Raw genomic sequence first — 22,750 nt, 5'->3', positions numbered from 1 at the left:
AATTAAACCAACTAAGATGGCAGATAATTAAGTATGTATTAACTAAGAGTGACAGTGGAGGAGGAAGTTTGGTGTTTGGGAGGCAGTGGTAGTTCAGTGGTTAAGGTTCTTGACTTCTGTTTGGAAGGTTGCTTGTTCAAGCCCCACCACTGCCTGGTTGTTACTGTTGGCCTGCTGAGCAAGACCCTTACCTTCAGGTAGTACTTAGTATACTTGTAAGTTGCTTTGGACAAACGTGTCAGGTAAATATGTCTAAAGGTACATAACATTTTGAGAGAAATGAAATGAAAAGCGAAATGAGAGTCATGGTCACCTCAGGTATGCTTCTGTGATATTAATCTACTGCTCCAACCTTCTGAGGTGCTCAAAGCACAGTGTGAACCGGGAGGTTAAAAAGCTCTTGAGAGGACCAGTCCAATGGGAAGGCAAACAGACTTAGTAGGTGCATTATCCAAAGGATAAAGATAAATAAACAAATATATATATATATATATATATATATATATATATATATATATATATATATAACATTGCATTAGAAAATATAACACTGCATCAGAAACCTCAAATCCTTTCTATTTTTATTCACTTATTTGCCAGTGTGAAGAGAGTTAGTATTGGGCAAAAACTTGAGTTTAGCATGTCACTTATCATGGAGACATGTTGCTAAATGCAAAAAACCCTCCCTAGCTTGTAATGGAATACACTTAGATCCATGTCTACATTATTTTATTTTCCTGTCATCGTCGTCATTCATGTCTAGAGAGTAAAAAAACCCTCTCATAACATGACAGATGTTAACCGTCCTCCTGACTCTGTTCCCTCTCCTTCTCCTTCTCCCTCCTCCTCCTCTCACCAACCCCCACCAGTCTACAGCATCACTCTGTTCATTAAGTGCTCCTGATGAAAGGGCAACATGGAAGAGTAGATTTGATGAACACAGCCATGGCGGCACGCCTGCAGAAGGAGCATATGTTCGCAAAACTCCTCCTCCCCTCGAGCTGCATGCCGTGCCAGGGCGCCAGGGCACTCTGCTGGAGCCCTTTGGCGGAGCAGATGTGAGGGAAGGGATTTTTTTTGCTCGCTGCCACTGCTGCAGTGGCTGCCAGTAACGATGATGGAACTGTTGGTTGCATGCTTGGGGCAACTTATCAATAATGGATCAAATTGGTAGGAAACATTAATTAGGAGAGCGATGAAGAGCTCATGTTTTTTGAGCATGTTGGTGTGTACACGTGTTCTCTCCTCTGCCTTGCCCCAGTCTCAAATCCAGAGCATACGCTAGCTGTACTAATTGTTTGACACTGTTTGATATGGAATATGAAAACATATCCTCTGGAATTCAGGCTTGAAAGTGTGTTGACACATGTGTAGTCTGCACACTTCAAAGACAATTAGGAAATTAGGAAATAAAAAAAAAAGAAAAAAAGTTTCTTTATAACTGTTCTGTGATAAGTATGCACATTCTACCTGTGTGGTTTTGTGTGTGAATAATTCAAAGAGATCTTCACATTGGCATCGGAACCTTTTATACTTGGCTTTAAAGGTCAGTATAGTCACTGACTGAACATCTATGGTGGCAATGATAGAGGCCACTTACACTGCTCATTTCTGTGACTTGGTTTCTTTTGACTTTCATGGAAGATTGTTCCCTTTCACAGCTTTTGTATCTTCCCATTTAATTCCTGAACAAATTGAGAACTACCATGAACTATTTGTGCTGTGAATTATGCAGCAGTATAAATTTAATTAACCCAAAGGCAAGAGTTTCAGCAATTTGCCTGCCTAGAGGATGATGAGTGCAATGGCACAGGTTTGGATGACATGGGGAAGCTGTATGTAGGTAAGGGAGTGGCTGGAGCAGTGCTGTCATGTACTTTATCCCCAAACCCCTCTTAAATGACAAGTGAAAAAAAAGTGGGGGAGAACAACAGGAGGAAGCCTAAATGGTATTCAAAAACCTCTCAGCAATTCCCTCTGTTGCAGTTCCAAAGCATGCATTACAACGAGTACATTTAATTAGTGCGACTTCATCTTGGGTTTTTTAATCCGTTGCTCCTGGCAAACACGAAGCTTAATGTGGTGGAAAATCGTGATTTTAGAGGAGATGAAATAATGATGCGGGTCTGTGGCTTAATCATGTTGACATATGCGATCTTTCCCTTCTCTCTCTCTCTCTCTCTCTCTCATTTGTGTGTGTGTGTGCGTGTGTGTGTGTGTGTGTGTGTGTGCGCGCATGCGCATGTCCTGTAGGCAGCTGTTCATTTGAGGAGCATTACAGTAGTTGTGGGTACAGCGTGGCTCTCGGGACCAATGGCTTCGCCTGGGAGCAAGTCAACACATGGGAGAGGCCTACCATGGACGCTGCCGTCCCCACAGGTATGCACTCTCTCTTGGCCTATCCGTTAATCCGTGTCTAAGATTGTGTCCATTTCCCCCCATCAACATTTGTTTTTGTCTCTTCCCAAACTGAATTGACTCTTCTCTCTTAGTCTCATTAGGCCTTCCTGTGTTCTCCCTCCACCACCTCCATCACACTGTGCTCAGTAGGCTGGCTCTCTCCAAGTCACTTCCCCTCCTTAACTCTTCTTTTGGTTTAGCGGGCAGACAAATGGCAATCAAGCCTGCTGTCACTTTCACTCAGCCGCCTCCTCGAGCTGACTGCTACTCCGTGCCACACTCGCCCCTCGGAGCCAACGGAGCCAGCCTCTGAGCCCCATCTTCCACTGACAGCCGGCTTAACCGGCTTTGGTGATGGACGCCTCCACGGTGACGCTGCACCATTGCATGAGATAGCTCATGCATTGTGTGGCGACATCAGGGACTTGCACAGCCATGGCCCAGTAATGTGGGCGATTCTAGAGACGCTGCGCTGAAACGAGGGCATACAGGGTCTCGCGCGTGTTGGAGGAGTCCGTCTGGCAGAGAGGAAGAAGTGAGGAAGTTAAAGATCAGCTCGTGACCTCTCCTGGAATAGAGGATGGGCTTTCCAGCATTATAGGATATAAGGCCTTTGCAAGAATTGGGGACACAGGCTGTTTTGATGTGAAACCAGGCCAAAAAAACATCAAAGTCTCGCTCCTTTTTTTCAAGAGGAGCAACAAACAGGCCATGTTTTGTGAAAATATGTGAGTGCTTATTAATAAATTAATAACAGGAAAGGCACCATCTGCCCACATATTGAAGTCATCACTGTGTGATTGTCTAATCTAGGGGGGGGGGGGGGGGGGGTTGAGGGGCCTTCTACTCTGTGGCTCCCATGGAGATGCACCTCTAGCAGATGGTCTCTCATTCCTCTGATTGAGATTAGCTTTTAGTACAGTGTTACTTGAACTGCACTCGAGATGCCAAAGACATGATGGAGAAGGCTGGAGAATGTTGCGAGAAAGAAAGAAATATGAGGCAGGTGTGTGTGAGAGAGAGAGAATGTGTGATGGGTAAGGAGAGAAAAAGAGAAAAACGCTGGGAGAGGGGGACCATTAATATGTTCTTGCATGACAGGTAATGTAGCCTGTCACGGGTTTGGCATACACTGTCTGATGTTATGGAGAGAGAATGATGAAAGTGCATAAACATCCTGAATGATGTATCACAAATCAGTTGGGCCTTAACATGGGCAGCCTCCATTCTGGGAAATATGGAGAACACCAACACTGATGACACTAACCTACTTGTTGGTCCAGTTGCGTTTTGAAAGATTGGCGAGAGTCCCCTCAATGATGTCAGGGCTTGGCACCTCTGTGATGTCAGAGCTTGGCCTCTCAGTGATGTAAGAGCTTGGTCCTTCTGAGCTGTTAGGGCTTAGCCCCTCATTGACATCATGGCTTGGCCCAGCTTCACAGTGACATTGAGAAGGGGGGCATTGATAGGCTGCACACATGGAAGGCAGAACCCTACCTTGTCAAGACTCTGGTTATTCGGCTCGTTACAGAAAGTGGTGACTGCGTGTTCGAATGTTGCTCCTGTTTCCCAGAGGGAAAGGCCGCTACCGTTGCCTCAGCACTGTTTCTGTCGGGGGCAGGATGGGGCTGTGGGGCTGTCGTGTCAGATCGAGCCTGTACATGGCTCAGATCTTTTCTGTCTGGAAAGTGACATGCTTATATGTATGGAGGAACTTCAGGGTGATCCGACACTCCGTCTTCCTTTTCCAAACTGTTCCGTGAGCCCTCCAGGCTAGCTCCTCTGTGGAAAATACCTTCCCACTCAGCTGTGAAGGGGCCGACTCGGATGAGTCACAAGCATTCCTGCAGTGCCCGACAAGACCACCCAGCTCATCTTAGATGCACACCTCAAACTCCAGTCAATTGCAGGGGTGCTATATGCTATGTTATTTTTATTCTGAATTAAGGCATATCATTCTATGTAGCATGTGGTTATACAATTTCACCTACTGGACTTGAGAACTCAAGATAACAATACTCAAAATTTGAGCAGTTGTGTATACATGTCATACTAGTCCTGATATGCCATGAGATATCTGGTTAAAAAAAAAACTGCACAGAAACAACTTGCCAGCCAGTTACATACTTTGGTGTGAGCTACTGATATGACCTGAAGTCCATTAACAGTAACCCAAGGCTACTTGGAAATGACAATGCAGCCAGGCCATTTCAGGTGTCCCCGGATTTTCAGAGAGACCGGAAATGACAAACGGCTCTGACAAGCTTTATCAGGCATTAAGCCCTTCCCTACTCCTGCTACTTTAGAAGCTCCAACTGTTCCTACGTTAGGGCTTTCTCTAAGCCTTGGAGAAATATTTTGGACAACTGGAATTGAAATCAGGGTAATCAGTGACTTCTTGGGAAGGGTGAAAAAAAAGATCTGGTATCGCCCCACCGGCCTCCCCCCCCATTCTTGTCTTCATATATGTGGAGTGAGATTAGACTTAACATATTTAATTTTGCTGTTCCAGTTGGTTTCTAAGAATTGGTCATTAACAAATGATTTGTCTGCAAATGAATGACCACTTTGTTTCCCTTATCCCTGGCGAAGACAAAGTCTTGACCTACATTTCTCTTTTATTTTTTGTTTTTCTTTTCTTCTCCCTTCCCCTTTCTTTCATAAATTTCTTTTCAAGGATCTTCTCAAATATTCTGCACTGCAATTACCAACTTTTGGTTTGCTGGGTATCCCAGAAACAATCACTGCACCCTTCTCCGACTCCCAAAATCATCCAGACATGATGCATTTAGATATTTACCGTTCTGATGTACCCTGAAATCGTAGGTCTGTCTCTACACTCAGCGCTTTCAGAATGGTAATGGAGTTCAGAATTATAGGTTGTCTGGACAAAACTATTATTGCCAGTGTTGGGCGCTAGATGGGGTCTGATGAGGGTAAAGGGGTTAACTAGCCTGTCTCCTTATTTTTGTTCTTGGTGATGATTAGAGTGCTCTTGTGGACAGTGCGCCTTGATTGCATGTCTGATTTTCTCCTGGGAGAGGCCGCAGGGTCAGCTATTGATGCAAAATTGACAGCAAGCACATGTAAGTACACACACACACACACACACACACACACACACACACACACACACACCAATTCTGGCAAAAGCCGATTTCTTTCCAATTGGGAATGTGAACGATGAAACTTCTGATAACGTCCTTTTCTGCACGGCAAAGTAATACATTTTGAAAAAGTAGGCAGCGCACTTCGATGCAAATTGTGCCTCATAAATTGTACCTCTTTTCCTGGTGACTTTTTCTTCCCTGCAGTAAGTCAGCTTAGTACAGTGTGCTTCAGCTACTGTCAAGCGTACTGACAGCGTCCTGAACCATCTCTTTCAGTGAGCACATTATTTAATAAGGACTTATCTTTTAGGAGTCAATCCTGAATATATTAAAAGCATGCTAGAGAGAGAGAGATGGGGGTAGAGGGAGGAGAGAGAGAAAGAGATGGGGTAGATGGGGGGAGAGAGAGATAGGGTAGAGGGGAGAGAGTGAGAGAGAGGACAGAAAGTCAGGAAAAGAGATGGAGTGAAGCAGTCCGTCTTTCAAGAGATAAGGATGTGATAGAGGCTTGTCCTTTTGAGTGACACTAATTCCCCTGGCACATCGCCTCTTCGCACCTAACTCTCCTGTCATAGGCGTATGACAGGCCAGCAGGCCTTCGACAGAGCACATGGCCAAGAGCTTTTCGAACAGAAGGCTCTCTCACCAAACCTAGCCCTGCCCCCATGCCAGTTATCCAGCTGCTTGAGTCATATTAAAAATGTGGACTTAATCCTCACCTCCATTCATCTATAACCCCAATTCATCTATAGCAATGATGGAAGCAATGGGCAATAGAGATCTGCTTTAACACAGTAGATTGGTGCGTTGAAAGGAATTTAATTCTGAGAAAAAAAGTAGACAAAGGGAGAGAGATACACAGGCTAAGTGACGAGAGTGAGAGCACGTGATGAGCTGGGTGTGTAACAGTCTCCAGGTAGTGGCAAAGCTATGAGAGATGTAGAAGAACAAAAGGGGTGAGAGACAGAGAGCTGGTGTGCGAGACAGTGCAGGTGATGGAGAGACAGGGGAAGTGCAAAGAGAGGGAGGTAATGGATTGAGTGGCACATCACATCACGGCACGTGCCGGCTTTGTTTACCGACTTCGAAACAGCTCTAAAGTGAAGCAACTCTTCTAGAAGAGGCTGCAAAAGTCCCCCTGCTGTGCTCTCACTTCTCAGCTGTCTCACACTTTCCAGCCCTTCTCTGTATTTTACTGTCTCTCTCTCTCACTCACTCCCTCTCCCATCTCACCCAAAGTCATCACACCTTCTGCTGACATGCTGTTTTCATTAAGCCTAGATCTAGCCCTCCAATTTTTGTGCGCGCACGCACACACACACACACACACACACACACACACACACACACACACACACACACAATGAAATTTAAAAAGAATACTAAGGACACTTGGAAATTTAATTCAGTCAAATATTTATCTTTTTGTTGTAGTTATATGCCATGTGACACCACAAATTTGTTCATAGATTGAATTTAGTCAAATTATAATTTTTTTTTCATTTGTCTATTTGTGTGTTCTCTTTTCTAAACATTTTAGCATAACAACCAGCACAGTCAATTTTGTTGAGATTAATGTGACTGAGCCCCTTTCACATTAATGACCCTTGAATAACTTGTGTTTGCAAAGGCCAAGAAGGATCCTTTCTTCCAACAATGTGCTTCAAATATCAACGAGTGAGGAACGGTACTTGTTATTCCTGGGTCAGAATAATTTTGCTACCATGACCCTGGCAAGTCACTGTGTCATTTAGGCGTTCATCGTTATTGTTTTTGGCTGATTGGAATCAAATGTGTTTTCTGGCATTGATACATTTCCTTATTTTCTTCAGATATCCCTGAGCCAACAGGAATTTCTCTGTTGTTGATGAAGCTAGCAAAGGCAATTTAATAATGCTAGCCACATCTTGTCTAGATTGACCTAGGTTATACACCTATTGACCCTTGCGCATCAACACTTATACCATGTTTAACCTGGTCTGGTCTAAAAAAGGTAATTACTCACTTCAAGTTTCAAGTTTGGTTTATTTGTCACATACATAGTCATACACAGTATAACTCGCAGTGAAATGGTGTGAATATATGCACACGTGTGCATTTGTGTGTTTCTCCTGCCAAAAAGCCATAGTCTCATCAGTGGTTAAAGGTCACAACCTCTAAAGAGTATGGTGGCTCCATCATCCTTGATTCTTCTGCTAACCCTCACTCACAGCGCCTCTGACCTCATATCTTGCCCTTTATGAATTTTCTCTGTCTTTCTGTCTGGATAATACCATTTTACCGATCATTTCAGTACCAGTTATAAAGACCTTGTCTTGCCCATTACACACACTACACTGGTCTTTTGTTGTGTGAGTTCTAACCTTGAGGTGTGCCTGTGTGTACATGTATGTTTGTGAGTGTAGGTGTGAGAGAGATACCATTATCTTGCTCCCTGCATGGACAGTCCAGGATCTTCTGTTCACAATGGGTGGGGGTAAAATGGATAACCATGTATCTTTGTCATTGCTGTACTAAGAAAGCATTTAAAAGTTGGTATCGTTGCATGGAATGAGTCCAGAGAAAATGGGACAAAGAGGGAGAGAGAGGGTGAGAGAAACAGAGAGAGTAATAAGTCTTTAGGGGCAGGATAAAATGGCATTTATGCTGTGCTTCCTTGATCAGAACAAATTTGCAGGCCTTGGCGTAGCTGTGGGAATGCTGATAGCCTCTGCGGGCTGCTGGACATAGTTATTTTGTGCCTGTGACATCAGTGCAGATCATTCTCATCTCAAGAACAGAGATTTCATAAAGAGCCCATTGACCTAAAGGCACTGTGGTACAGATCCATGTAGAATCCTGTTTTGAGTGTGGTAGTCAGATCTTTCCTTTAGCACACATGCAAGGTTGGTGTACCAGTCAGAGTGTGAATGGCTTCCAGGTAACATGTAAATCAAACAATGACGAATAATATGTGCATTAATTTATCAACTCAAATTTTTACATTTGGAGAAAATTTGCCAGTTCTGGGAAAACTAGAGCTGACAGTTTTCATCACAGGAAGCAGAACTCGTTACTCATTAATTCTCATATCAGCTAAAATGTTATTTTGGCCTGTTCAGCTTAGGTGGTGTTGAACAGAATAATGTGGATGAGTCATATGGGTATGGGCAGGTTTAAATCGCCTTCAGGTTCCAGACATACTGAATTTTGCAGTGAAAGTGAGTGTCCTGATTAGGTCATACAGGGAACTGTAAATGCAACACTTAACCCTCCGGGAAAGTTTTGTGGTTACACATGAACAGCTAACACTCCATTATAGCTATTAGACTGAACATTGTGCATTGATGGATAAACTTTCACACATGTCTGTACTGTTACACGAACATATTATATGTGACTTCATAACACCAAATAAACGGTTATTAATGTTATAGTAGTGTTTACCTCCTTCAGCGTCAGCACAAGCCCCACTTTTCTTTCTCACTATTATACTTGTAATTGGCTATAGAACACATGGCTTGGACAAAATGACAGAATTACCACATGAATTAAATATTTGGTGTCAGTTGGTTTGATTTGTGGTGTAATCAGGGATATGCTGATAGGTTAGAGTGCAAGTCCCTTGGGTGCAATGAGGGAAACAAATGTTCTGGTGCCCCAGAACCACTCTAGAAAACAGCAGAATCCATATTAAATATAGAACAAGGGACTGATCAAACAATAATAATTTTTTTCCAACTATGTCTTCATAGATGGATAGAAAGGTCTAGAATTTTGAAAACAGCATAGCCTTTAGTGGTCACTTAGGGTTGGGGTGCATTTAAGGTTCTCAGCCTCTGGAGATGGCATATATGTCGGCCATGTTTATTACTCCAACTTATTATTTCTCTGATTTTTGGGTCTGACTACCTTTCTCACTTTCAGTCTGCATCTCTCTCTCTTTCTTAGTTAAATTAAAAGCTGATAGTCACATACTATCCCGTTTCCACAAATTATCTTGAACAAATTAATTCATTCTGCTGACATTAGCTTTTTAAATGATTTATTGTACTATGAGACTCTATTTGCGAGTCCTTTTCCCTCTGCTGGAGGATTTGAGTGGCAATAATATGACCAGAAAGACTCTACTGGATGGCCAGTGAAGCAGGGCTAAATTAATTTAGTGATGGTTTAATAAATGCAGGGAGACATATGAGACACTGTGAGGCACGTTTAAGGATGAAAGAGAAAGAGAGAGGGAGAGAATGTGCTTTCACTCAACAGAGTGGAGAACAGACAGTCAAGCTAGGAGCGATCTGCAGGCCACTTAGGATACAAATTAATTACCATGACAGGACTGCACTCAGTTCAGCTTGAACAACATAGATCACTCATAAGACTCCTGTTGTGTGACCACAAATACCAAAGCTATAAAATAGCCCTGGGTTCCTTTTGGCTTTCCTTCTTTAGGAAAAGGGGTTCATTGTGGCAAGTGCCACATCATTGTGCTGAATGAGGTCATCTGACTGGCTTGCATTGCTTTAGTTAAGTGTTAACTCCACAAACGTTTGACCCAAGAGCCAAGTTCTGGCAGCTTGACCAGATATGAAGGCATTCCAATTGGACTCATCCTCAGTTAAAGTCCTGGGGCCTCCAAGACGTCATTCCTTTGTGCCGGCCCTGCTCTGCTGCACCCAGCTCCACTGATGATGGGTGTACCTGATGAGCTGAAGAGCAGGTCAAATCCAAAAGCTAGAGTCACTATGCAGGAGGTTTATCAGGTGTGCAAGAAAGACAAACCAGTGACCTGGCCAAGGCAGTCAAAGGCATGACCCCATAAACCACCTGGCGCAAAGCCACACTGCACTGAAGTGCCCTTATCTGGAGCGGTGCATTCTGTTAACGCCTCATCAGAGTTTGTTTGTTCATGAGGTTAACTCAGATCCCAAATCAGTATCAGATAATGCTTTGTTAATATTTACACAGATTCATTACAAAATAGCCATGGGATGTTTAAGCCAAGTTTATGTGCATGTATAAAACCTGATACATTTCATATTACCCCAGTTATACAAGCCAGCCTTTTTATGAGCTAATAGACAAGTATTTCTAGACACCACAGGCACAATACACTTGGTTTAAGGACACAGACAGCATTCAGACAAAATGTGGAAAGAATGAGAAGTTTCCATGCCCTTTCTTTCATCTTTATTTATTTATTTTTCTAAGAAGACACAATAAAAATTATCTGTACACTGTGCCAGAAGCTCTCTGGAGTGATGCAGACAGAGACCTGACATGGGAACAGAGGAGGAGGAGAGTTTCCCGCGAAGACCGGAGACGGAGTGACTCACTGGGAGATGTCAACTGTCAGATGTAGCCTTAATTTTACAACTCTTCTTTGGTGGTTTTCAGACTTGAGCTGGTATTGCAGTGCTGTTAGTATATATTTGAATTGCTCTGCATAAACATTACCTCATGTAGCTCACTGATAGTTACATCACACCGTTGGCTGAAAGAAACCTTCCTAGTCTTTGTTCTGATTTCTTGCTTTGTTGCCAAGCTTTGGTCAGGTTTGATTATGCTGTTACTTTGGGGGGTGTGTGTGTTGGGGTGGGGGGTGAGTGTCGATGTGTTTTCTTATATTGCTATCTTTTATTAGATACCATTTTCCCCCTTCAGTTCCTTTTGAGTGTAAGTGAGGGTTAGGTCTAAATTTAGGTTTAATTTATCTGCAGTCCACATGTGTGTCTGTGGGTGTGTATTCATACATGGGTGCTGGTGGTGGGTTTGTAATCCTTTGTAAGCCATGCTTATCAGCAGATATAATGCCACACTTCCCTTTCTTTTTCGAATGCAGCCTTTGTTGACTGAGAGCCATCAGGACAGCCCACAGGGAACAGTAATTAGTCAATATGAAAGTCTCATTTAGTTGTTCACCTCCAAAGACCATCTGAGCATTAAAGAAAATGCCTGATAAATGTGCTAACCTTTTCTGTTAGCCAAACTCAAGGTGGATATCCCTTCATAGATACCTTGGGGAACATTTACACATCTTTGAGTTTTCATTTTTTTCTTTTCTCTGTCCATAAGTGTTTTCTCTGTCTTTACTGTTTATTGCACCATATTCGTAGAAAGTCAGTTGCCTGGCTGGTTGTTGACTCCCTCTGTTATAAATGAGTACTTTTGTGGTGTTGGAGACTCTGTGGAGGTTGAAGCATGGCAGAAAATCGACAGTGCCCCATGCCATATACTTCCGTTTCAGGCCCTTTTAGTACCTTGAGAAGTGACTCCTGCACTTTCTCACTTTTGACATGCACTTGAATGACAGGCAGAAACCTATCTACCTATTAGACATAAAATTCTGTCTCATACATTCTGAATACATGAAGATTTTTAGCAAAAAAAAAAAGGATTCTGAGTTGATGGTACTATGCTTGCATTCATTGTGGCAGAGCCATCAAGTGTCTATATGATGCTTGTAGGTCTGTACTAGTGAAGGGTCACAGCCGAAGCAATATCTCTGGTATTAGCAAACACTGTGGTCAAATGGGGGGACAAGGGATTTAGAAGCCGTATCACATTTTCTCTTTTGTATTGTTTGTCTTATTTTGTGTGTGTGTGTTTGTGTGTGTGTGTGTGTGTGTGTGTGTGTGTGTGTGTGTGTGTGTGTGTGTGTGTGTGTGTGGTCGTTGCCACAGATACTCATGGTCAGGAGCCCAAAAGCAGTACTAGTCCTGCTCTCTGGCTGTACATGACTCTTCCCTTCCTGTCATTTACAGCAATACAGGGGGGTCCCTGAGAATAATCAGCAGTCCTATCACACGGAATGATCGGCATCTTAATAGAGCAGTAATGCTTTCATGTGTCAGCTCTTGTCTGAGAGGGGAGGTCTAAATAGTGGCAATTGGTAACAACTAATATCAGAGGAAAAACTGAACTGAAAAAAACATCTTTGCCTTTTTAATTTCCTTATCAGGAAAAACAAATACAATTGTTTTTAATCCATTATTTAAAACAAAATAGAATTATTGCAATGTGTGTTTTTGAAAAAGCGAAGTGCTTTTTAAAAAAAATTTAAATGATTGCTTCATGATAATTGTTGTGTGCAATGATTGCAGAATATCTTCTTTGTCTTTGAAAATTGTCTTTGACAGCTCCCTACCCTCCTGTATCAGTTCTGCACCCTCATTATAACAAAGGGACCTGGTTTCCCTTTCCTTCACAGATAGTATCCATTGTCCTAGTTTCAGCTTTATAATCTTGTTCTTTCTCTCTCTCACTCTCTCTCTCCCTCCCTCACTCCCCCTCGCTCCCTCCCTCCATCTGACAGTTGTAGAGGAGGGAAAGGCCACTTATTACCTCAATCTCAGCCCAATCAGGCTGGAGAGGAGGTGGTGGGATAGTAGGCGGACGTGTATTTTTATAGTGCCTCTTCTTCTCCGCCAAGGGAGCTGCCTCTCCTTTCCCCTCTGACAAGCATGGGGCCGGAACATGGCTGACTGTCCCGCCTCACCCTGCCCGCATCCCATCTCCCAACTCCCCCTCCCCTTCTGCCCACCTCGCCCGTCCGTTGTTTGCAGGCCTGAGTGTGATTCTCCCTGAGCGTGAGCATTTTTAGACGGGAGAGCTGGGGGGATGCAACGGATGGCAGAGCCCAAGTGGGTCCCCCGCTCCAAAGCGAGGCAAGAGGAGCGTGGAGTTGGTTGTAGGCTGTGGGTGGACAGGCGCGAGATAAGTGATGCTCACACGCGCAGTTCATCATGTCGGTGTTGTGCCTTGTGGTGGGGCTTCGACATGAAATGCTCTATACGCAAAGCAGTACAGTCTCCGGGCTCCACCACCACCACCACCACCACCACAATATGCAATAACCCTCCTGGGCTTTATGTCTGGGGCTTTGAGGGAGAAAGAGAAAGATGTACTGTTATTGTCAAATGTCAGTCATCAGTTGCAAAATTTAGTTTAGAAAAACATAAATGTTTAAAATTAAACTTGATTTTTAGTGTACAGGCCCATGTGTATGTGCATATGTGTGTGTGTGTGTGTGTGTGTGTGTGTGTGTATGCTCAGTAGCATGTCTTCTGAGCATCCAAGCTTCCCTGATGTTACAGCCACATATTGCAGACACACAGTTTTCACGTAGACTTACGGGCAGTCAGCACTAGTAGTGACGTCAGGAAGAATTAGCAGATTATAGTTATGGTTTTAAACATTCATGGCTATGACCTGTATTCTAAACACATCATACACACTCAGTTGACTTTGAGCATAATGGTTTAAGGTTACATTAAACATAAGTGTGAATTGATTACATGGAAAAGTGAATGTTCACAAGAGGCCTCACACCTCCTCCCAACCCCCCAGCCCTGATACCACATTAACCTGCCTCTACCACAGAAAAGAGAGGATGGATGGATGTGGTCAGGGAAGGTGCTCTGGTCATGTTTCAGCCTCTGACATTGGGATTCCCATTCCAAATAACAGGAGAAGGCAATGAAAATCTTCTGAGTGAAAAAGAAGAAGGAAAAACACCCCCAAAGCAGGATAAATGTCTCTCAGAAACCTCTTTTTTCCTTTGGTCTCACAAATATTGGCTACAGCTTGATAAATGGCATGCCTACAGGCTTGGCGACATTTTGGTTGCTTTGGGATATTTTTATACCCAATAGGGTTTTTAATGACAGATGGCTGCTGGTCTAAAAACCCCCACCATTATCCCTCCCCTTGCCTAAATCGCTTGACTGCCCTCTAAAATTAGCCAAAAAATATATTTTTTAAATTTATTAGGTAAAAAGGGGAAAACAACACACCTAAGATATCGAGCCTTTTTGCAGTGCCATTTGTATTGAACAGATTATAAATACCAAAAAATTACAATTCTTTCTGCCCCACAAAAAAAGAGAGCTGTCTGTATCAAACTTTTTAAGCAAAAGCTATGGTGTCCTTGACCTAGTGATTAGCAAATTGTGATTGGTCACTGCTGGCTTGGACCCAGAGTGATTCACAGGGGACAGTTCAGAGTAGACAGCTCAGAATAGGTATCTGTTCATTTGGTCAGGTTTGGCTATGTTATTGCTTTGGGGTGTCTGTGTATGTGTGTGTGTGTGTGTGTGTGTGTGTGTGTGTGTGTGTGTGTGTGTGTGTGTGTGTGTGTGTGAGAGAGAGAGAGAGAGAGAGAGAGAATGAAGTGGGTTATATATTAACCCATTATAGCAGTATACATTAATGGTTTATAGTGGTTGCATATGTAGTAGAATACAGGTGCTTTTGTTTTCATGCATGTGCATGTTGGATATGTGGCTTTGTAGATGTGTTTGTATGTCCATGTTTTGTATGTGCTGCCATGGCTTGATCAATATCACTACACACCATGTCCTTTGTCAGTTTCTGGATTCAGTGCGCCCAGTGAAGTGTTAGGCATGGATCATGTCTGACCTGCCTTCATAACAAAAGCCTGTGTGTGCGTGCGTGCGTGTGTGTGTGTGAGTGTGTGTGTGTGTGTGCGTGTGTGTGTACTTGTGTTTGTGTACGATAGATGCCCAGATTCATTGTATATCTGGACTTCCTGTCACCAGCTCAGGCTTTGCTGGGTAGCTCACTGATACTGCACCTGAATGGTGAACTGGGCTGAGTTCCAACATGAGGTCAATATCCTCTACACTATACGTCCTGCTTCCTAGCACAACACCTTCACACTGACTGCTCTCTCTTTAGTAAGAATGCTACTCTCTCTTTAGTAATAATGATACATTTAATCTATGATTCTCTTTTGGTCCCTTTTCCTTTTAACTCCACCTGCCCTGACTGACTGTGTTATATTGGTATTATCTTTGACCACATGCCCTACACTGGTCCAGCTGAGAGCTGTTTTATCTCTGATTCTCAGAGTAAGTGTGTGTGTGTGTGTGTGTGGGGGGGGGGGGTTCCTGTGTGTCTGTGTTAGTAACTGCACTACTTTAGTTTATTTTCTGCTCCATTCATTGTCTTTCTGTACTCAATTTCTCTCTCTCACTCTTTCTTAATATAAATTCCTCTCCTCCCTGTCTCTTTGTGTCTCTCCCTTTCTTCCTCTCTTTCTGTCTCTCTGTTTGACTCAGTTGTGCTCTCCCTCATTTCCTTTACTGAGCTTTTCTACATGATCCCAGTATAAAGTTGAAAGAGAAGGATTTTTCAGAGTTAAGAGTGGAGATCCTTTGTTTTTGGAGATAGAATTTATTTTTGATCCCTCACAGTGAACAGTCCCATCGGTGGGACTTGAGCACCTATGTGCAGATCTTCACCATCCCCCGCGTGTAGGAAGAAGGATATTCTGAAGGAACCGCCTGATAAAATTAGGCAAAGCTTGCCCTGAGATGTGCTCCCATGTGGAGCAGAGGAAGCTGAAACAGGCAACACTCTGCGTTGCATGTTTCGTCAGGAGAGCCATGACAGTGGGCCACTGCTGGGCCATCGCCGAGTCACCGCTGAGCCATCACTCAACCATCGCTGGGCCATCACTGAGTCACCACTGATCCATCACTGGGTCATCGCTGGGCTAATGCTGAATCATTGCTGGGCTATCTCTGTGCTATCACTGTGCCATCTCTGTGCTATCGCTGTGCCATCTGTGCTATTGCTGGGCCATCACAGTGCCGTCACAGAGTCATTGTTGCATCATCACTGTGCCATCCTGGGTCATGGCTGTGTTTTTACTGTGTCATTCCGGGCCATTGCTGGGTCATCACTGTGCCATCCCGGGCCATGGCTGTCATCTTTTTGCCATCCCTGCACCATCTCTGTGAACACTTCATAGGAAGTTGACAAAAACAGCATTGTGAAATGATTCAAGTAGTGATGAAGTGTTGTAGTACAAACTCTTTCTGTAGTGCCATAAACCTAATTTTGGGGTTGACATTTATAATAGTAAAACAGTAAATTGTAATGTGACCCCCCCCCCCCCCTATTTTTAACTTAAGTAGGCTATTACCATTTCAAAAGAATTAAAATTGCTAATCCATGAAAACTGCTTTGGAAGCTTTATTACTTTATGTAATTTGCTCCTGCCCTACTGGCTTCTACTGCCAAAACAGAGACGGACTGATTGGAGACAGCAGCGCACACTTTAGGTTTCTCCCCTGCATGAAAACAGATCCTGTGGTGACTCAGGTGTGTTTGGAGCACTAAAAGCACTAAACTGCACAGTGCTCCCACCCTCCTTGACTGATTTAGGTTCTCTCCCATTCGTCTGGGCACGAGTAATCTGAAGCTATGGTGTCTGCCTAATTTCATCGATGTAATCATGAGGCAAGTTTTTACGGCGTCCTTTCTTTGTTCTTACCAAGTGTTTAAAATGACAAATATAACAAACAAAGCCTGGTAGATGATTAGTCTGCTGCCACCGTAAGGAAGTGCTTCATTATTTTAAACAACATCTGCCTTTCACTGCAATGCAGCTCTGACAGAAAGAGTTATATGAATGAGCTCCACTACTTCTTTTATGTGGCTTATGTGACAAATATTGGAGTTTTTCTGATATGGAGATAAGGCATTGTTTACTATAGAATGCATTTCATGGTGTTCTTACTCCCTTTCTTTCGGTCTGCCTTGGTCACTGTAATTAAGCTAACTATGATCCTCCTGCTTTTGTAACTCACATGTCCATAGAACTCCTTTTCTTTCATATTACTAATAAATAGGCAGCCTTGTTTTATTTAAGAGCATCCTGAACTTGACTGGAATTCCTGACCACTGAGGGTCACCTCCCGATGGATGCAAATCACTGCCTTTTCTTATGGTTAAAAAAAATGACAAAGATTTAGACTGAAACTCTCATTTATGAAATGACAGGAATTTTTCTCTCTTTAATTTTTATCTATTTATTTGTGCTTGTGTGTGGGGCTCAGAAATGTCAGCAGGCCTTGTCTTGGTCTCAAATTGATTTGTTGTCGAAGCTTTTTGGTCTCAGAATGTCATCTGAGTGGCTTTTATTTTGATACCAGTGGGTCTGTATTTATAACCTCTCCTAAAATGCCATGAATGCAAATCTGACAAAAGAAAAAGGCCAAAAGACACATATGTCACTCATTTATACTTTCGGCTGTTTTCTCACTCACATTTAAAATCTTGCTCTAAATTGTTCCAAATTTACCCTAAATTTACCTCAGATAGCCTGAGATAACTCATAAAATTGTTCTCTGTTTCACAAAGTAGCATCCACGCCATTTAAGTTGTTTGTTGCATAAACTACCTCAGGCACAACAAGCAATTTTCCTTTTTTTGATCAACTGGTTAAATCAACATACAAATTAACCTGACGGCAAGAATCCCAACAAACAATGCCTTCCTCACTACTGAAAGTCTCAGCAAATGACATTATGCCACTGTGAAGTATAATCAATTCCTTTATCAGGAGTCTGCAGACTTTGATGAAGGGCAGACAGAGAGTTGAGAAAGCCTGTGCATGAACCCTGACGTGGAGGTTTCGAGTGAGTCAAAGACATATGTGATGTGGCAAACCCATTATTTTGGTCTGGTGTGTTGTTCACAATGGTAGCTTCATGTTAGCTTTGTGTTGGGTATCTTCCATACAATGGATGTCAAATCCATATCACACATGGAACACTTACAAAGGATCTCAGTTTATCTTTTCAGTGCCCTGAGAGTGAAACACCATATGGGAAATTTTTGTGTGTTTATGTTGCATGTGCATGTTTTGTATGTGTGTGTGTGTGTGTATTTGTGTGTGTGTGTATGTGTGTGTGTGTGTTTGTATACACACATATGTACATACATACATCTCAAGAGAGACAGAGAGAGCAAGAGTGCGAGAGAGTGAGAGAGAGAGGTAAAGTACACAAAGTTTCCAGAGAAACAGGATCTTTTGGATATATACATATACATACATATATGAGCATAGCACTAATTTATACTAACAGTGCTTGTGCTTAATCCCACCAAAGGCTCTTTTTCTTCTACAACTAGGCTTCTTCTGTGTGTGAAAAACTAGCCCAGTATGTTTGTAAATAAGTACAAATTGGGTTAGAGCATGCTACCACCTGGTGTAAAATTAATTAATTGAATCTTATTTTGTAAAAGCTTTCTAATTGGACTTACATTTACATTTGACTGATAAAAGGCCCTTACCAACAGACATTTCCAAAGATAAATCAAGTGAAAGTTCAGGGATGGGAAAAAAGGAAATAATTTACTAAATGCAGATGCTGTTGTTTTTATCTGATTTCCAATTGGGTGATTAGCATCACCACTCCTGGCCGTGACGCTCCGCTCCATAGTAATGACACTTCCATTATTGATTTTCCACTTATCAGATTATTGTCACGTTGCCGGGGGGTGGGGTGGGGGTGGGTGGAAGGTGAGGCCCTGTTGGACCGCACCAGTCTACTCAGGGCTCATGGGAAAAGGTCACTGAGGCGAGAGCTGGCATAATTTAAAAGGATTTTCGGCAAGTCATATCACACTGCTTACGGCTTTTTAAGACTGTCAATCATATCGTATTTACCATGGAAGACAGGACAAAGATGTTTTTGCTTGGATGGGAGGTAAAGTGATATCTGGGAGGTGGGGATGGCAGGTGGGAGGACTGGCAGTCAGGGCAAGGGAAGGCAGTCATCAATATATCGCTACACTGCACATCCAGAATATTGGTTCTGGGCTTGGTGCTCTAGATCACAAATCTCTTTAATGCACTTCCTTTCTGCATGTAGTATATGGAATCTTTGAATTAAAGATTCTGTTCTTTTTAGCCCAAATACATGAAATTAATTATGATATATTCAACAGCCCCTCTGTATCACATACTCCTGTCTTGGCTGTATTCAGACACAGTATTGCCAAAGCACAATCATCATCAAGAAATAATTGAATATTCATATTGAAATTACAAACAGAAGTTAGTGATAAGAATTACAGCCTCCTCCTCTTGCCATATATTGCTCTCTCATATGTAATCGAGGTGAAGTGGGCAGGTACTTGGCATGCTTAGCTATGTGAAATGGGACGAAGCCCAGATCTGCCTGCCTCCAGGGACCCCTCTGAAGTGTGTGTGTTTGTGTGTGGGGGCCCATGTAATCGTGGCCCATCTGCAGTGCGCCCCCGGCGGTGGGAGATGGGCCGTCCCTTGCACGTCCCTCGCAGGAGGAGTCTGGCCAACATGCCTGTGTGTGACCACTCTGACCGGAGCTTCTCTCTCCTGGCCGGCAATCCTGTCCCTCACCCCATTAGCCTTCCGGAAGACACTACAGATCACTGCCTTTGGGATGGCTTTATGGTAAATGGGTGTGTTATGGCCCCTACCGGGTGTAGAGGGGAGGGAAGCAGGGGGGAATGAGACAGTGAAGAGAGAGGCGATGAGAAATACTTTGACTTTATCAGGCAGAGTAGTATAGGGTCCAAAGTACAGGAACCTGCCATAATTGCATATTCAAGTGACAACTAGCTGAGCCTTCACTATATGTCATGTGGAGGATTGCATTATGATGGTGGGAATGGAATATTCAGTACAAAACTGCTCCCTGTGGAACCTCATCAGGTGTAATGGTATCCCCACCAAGGCCTCTCAATAGTCTCCGAGCCCATATGGGAATAGCTTCTTGAGAAAAAAAAAATTACTCTGTGATTGGTGCGACATGTCTAAAGCTGTTTTTGTGCTGTGTGACAATAAATTGGCAAATTAAGGTCACTTCATAGCCAACCTAAACCAAAGTCACAGATCGTCCTCTTCTATTATGGCCGTGATGATGGCTGTCAGACAAGCATCCCTCATGCAGTACCTTTGAACATGGCAGACTCCTATTTACCATCTGTCGCTTCACAGTGCAGTAAAAATAAACAGCAGTAGATGGCTTTAGGAGCCAGCACTCCATTTCGTGGGCTGGGGACTGGTTGGTGGTCGATGACCTCAGTATTAACTTGTTTGCGCTGCAAAAGCAATACAGCAAGACTCTTCAGGACCCCATTTAGTTGTCCGCACACTGCCTGATGGATAAGAGAGTTAGTGCCATATTACTATTGATTTTGCTGATTGCCTGAGAGCTACACTTACCTTGAAAAAGAGAAAAAAAAAAAAAATTTTTTCACTTGGAAAAAAAGCTATCCTAAAAGCAATCTCTGGGATAAAAATTTATTTCTATGGAAATATGGGCACTTTACAATAAACATAGAACACTCAATGTTCTGATTGTAAATGATTCTAAAATAGCAAGGTCTTGGACATGCCAGGGTGCCCATGTCTTTTATGGGTTTTTTTTCTGTTGTTGCCAATTGCTGGCTGTTGCCAAATTGCAAAAAAAAAAAAAAAAAAACCAAAAAAAACCCCAAAACAAAACAAAAAAACCCAAGGCAAATGGGTAAATGAGAGTTTTGCAGACACATGGGTAGTTGCCCAGAAAGTAAATGAAATCAGGTACCATTGCTGTTACTGGTGAAAGGTTGCATTTTTCAGTCGATCTCCTGAGGTGAAATTCTGGTAAATTAGTATTTAATTACCTTGTTTATACATTGATTCTGATGTAAACACCATTTTACTTTCATAGCTCCCAGAATCCACAGAGCTTTTCTAATCATATTCCTATTTTCACAGTTGTCAAGACATTGTAGAAAGTGCATATTTATTTGTGTTTAAAATTTTCTTTAGTCTGCCCCATATAAGCAGTATCGAACTGTTTTATGGTTGGTGTGTAATAGCCAGGTTCACAATTGCATGGGCAGAGTTATGTGTGAAAGGGACTACTCTAAGTAGAGGCCTGTGACTAAAAATGTCCTTATTGAACAGACACAGGCTGTGTGTTCTTAAGGCTGCTAGAGCTTTCTATCAACCTAAATTGCCCCTCTGTCATGGACTTCAATGTGTGTACACTGGCTGTCGTCAAAGGTGAAGCAGCTGACACATGTGGGCATCTGTCGCAAATACCAGACATAAAAAGCTGCAGGCCAGCAAGGGAGATGAATAAGAAACGCAATCAAGACTCTTTCCTGCACCTGTTTAGGGTGCTTAACCCAGATTAAATTAGCGTGTGGGACTGATCGGCCTCACTCTGTGGCTCAAGGCTGGCCTTGATTGAGAGATGCTTTGTGTATTGTTGTGTCTTCAAAAATATGCGTGGTAGGATAATAGTGCCATGTCTTTCTCAGCCCTCCGATGAATCATCAGAAGTAATTTATCACTGTGGTGTTAAAGGGTGTCATGCCAAAAGCGGGGCGGTAGGGGTGGGAGGTAGGTGGTGCCTGAATGTGACACAGGACCAATCTGTTGTAGCCAATTTCTTTGTGGAACTGTTCCCTCTCACCTCACAGGTCCAGGAGCTGTTTTCTGGTTAAAACTTTTAACTACCCTAATCCATTTCCTTCCACCAAAGATGGAAATAATGATAAGGGCAGTGAAAGTTTACTAAAAAACTGAATTAATCAAATAAATGAATCAATTACATTAATTAATGGACACTGACTGCATGCTAATTATTTCAGGCTAGTTGAGCTGGATTCAGTCTGTGTGTGACCCAGCATACGTGAATATTAGGGTGCCTGTGTGAAATGGAAATCTATCCCAAACCAATTATGTAAAAATCCCACTTGCCAATAAATCATTAAATGGCTGAAGTCTCCCACTCAGTTAAAGATATCCTAACAAAGTAATGTTTTATTAACTTAAGGAGTTAGGGATTTAATCTAACAGACATGCACAGTTTAGTGAGACAGTTCATAATGATTAAATATCTCAAATAATTAAAATGGTAGCTTGTGAGCTAAAGGCAGGTAACTCCTGCTATTACAAATGCAAGAGCCAAATTTTTGACAAAATTTATGATTTAGGCAATAATAGAATAATTCAAACTTAACAAACAAAAATTTATTAGAAGAGTTTAATAGTTAGAGATATCTAGCCCCTTGAATAAGGCAATCTGCTCACAGGATCAAAACCAATTTGGTGATCTGTAAACTTTAAAAACCTGTGTCCCCAGTATATCACCACATTGTTCAACATAAAGCATGCTATAAAACAAGACCAAATGTGTCAGGGAAAATATGTGCACATTAAATAATACAACGGCTAATTAAATAATACAACACCATATGAAAGGAGGAGTTATGAAGTGTTTATTAAACTGAAGATGGTAACAGTAGTTGTAAATAGTCTTTGGTGTCATTGAACATTTAATTCAAAGATCACTCACTCCTCATTCATACTACCCCCTACCCCCTTATAGCCTACAGTCTCAGTCATCACAGGAAGAACTGCAAAACTGATCTAAGACCACTAGAAAAGACAAAGACAGGATAAA

General features: G+C 42.5%; 1 protein-coding gene across 9 annotated transcripts in view; it reads left to right on the top strand.

The window, feature by feature from the left end:
• Window positions 1-22,750, top strand: part of ptprt (protein tyrosine phosphatase receptor type T) — a 199,195-nt gene that overhangs the window by 46,906 nt on the left and 129,539 nt on the right. For all 9 annotated transcript variants that reach the window (XM_035524516.2, XM_081717582.1, XM_081717581.1 and 6 more), the window contains exon 2: window positions 2,254-2,379. In XM_035524516.2, the coding sequence (XP_035380409.1) occupies window positions 2,254-2,379 (126 nt within the window). The remainder of the gene's footprint in view (window positions 1-2,253; window positions 2,380-22,750) is intronic.

This window comes from Electrophorus electricus, chromosome 7 (assembly GCF_041902795.1).
Source record: "Electrophorus electricus isolate QZ-2024a chromosome 7, ASM4190279v1, whole genome shotgun sequence".
Taxonomy (NCBI): Eukaryota; Metazoa; Chordata; class Actinopteri; order Gymnotiformes; family Gymnotidae; genus Electrophorus; species Electrophorus electricus.
Note: the sequence above shows the minus strand (reverse complement) of the source record. Positions and strands in the feature narration are given on the sequence as shown.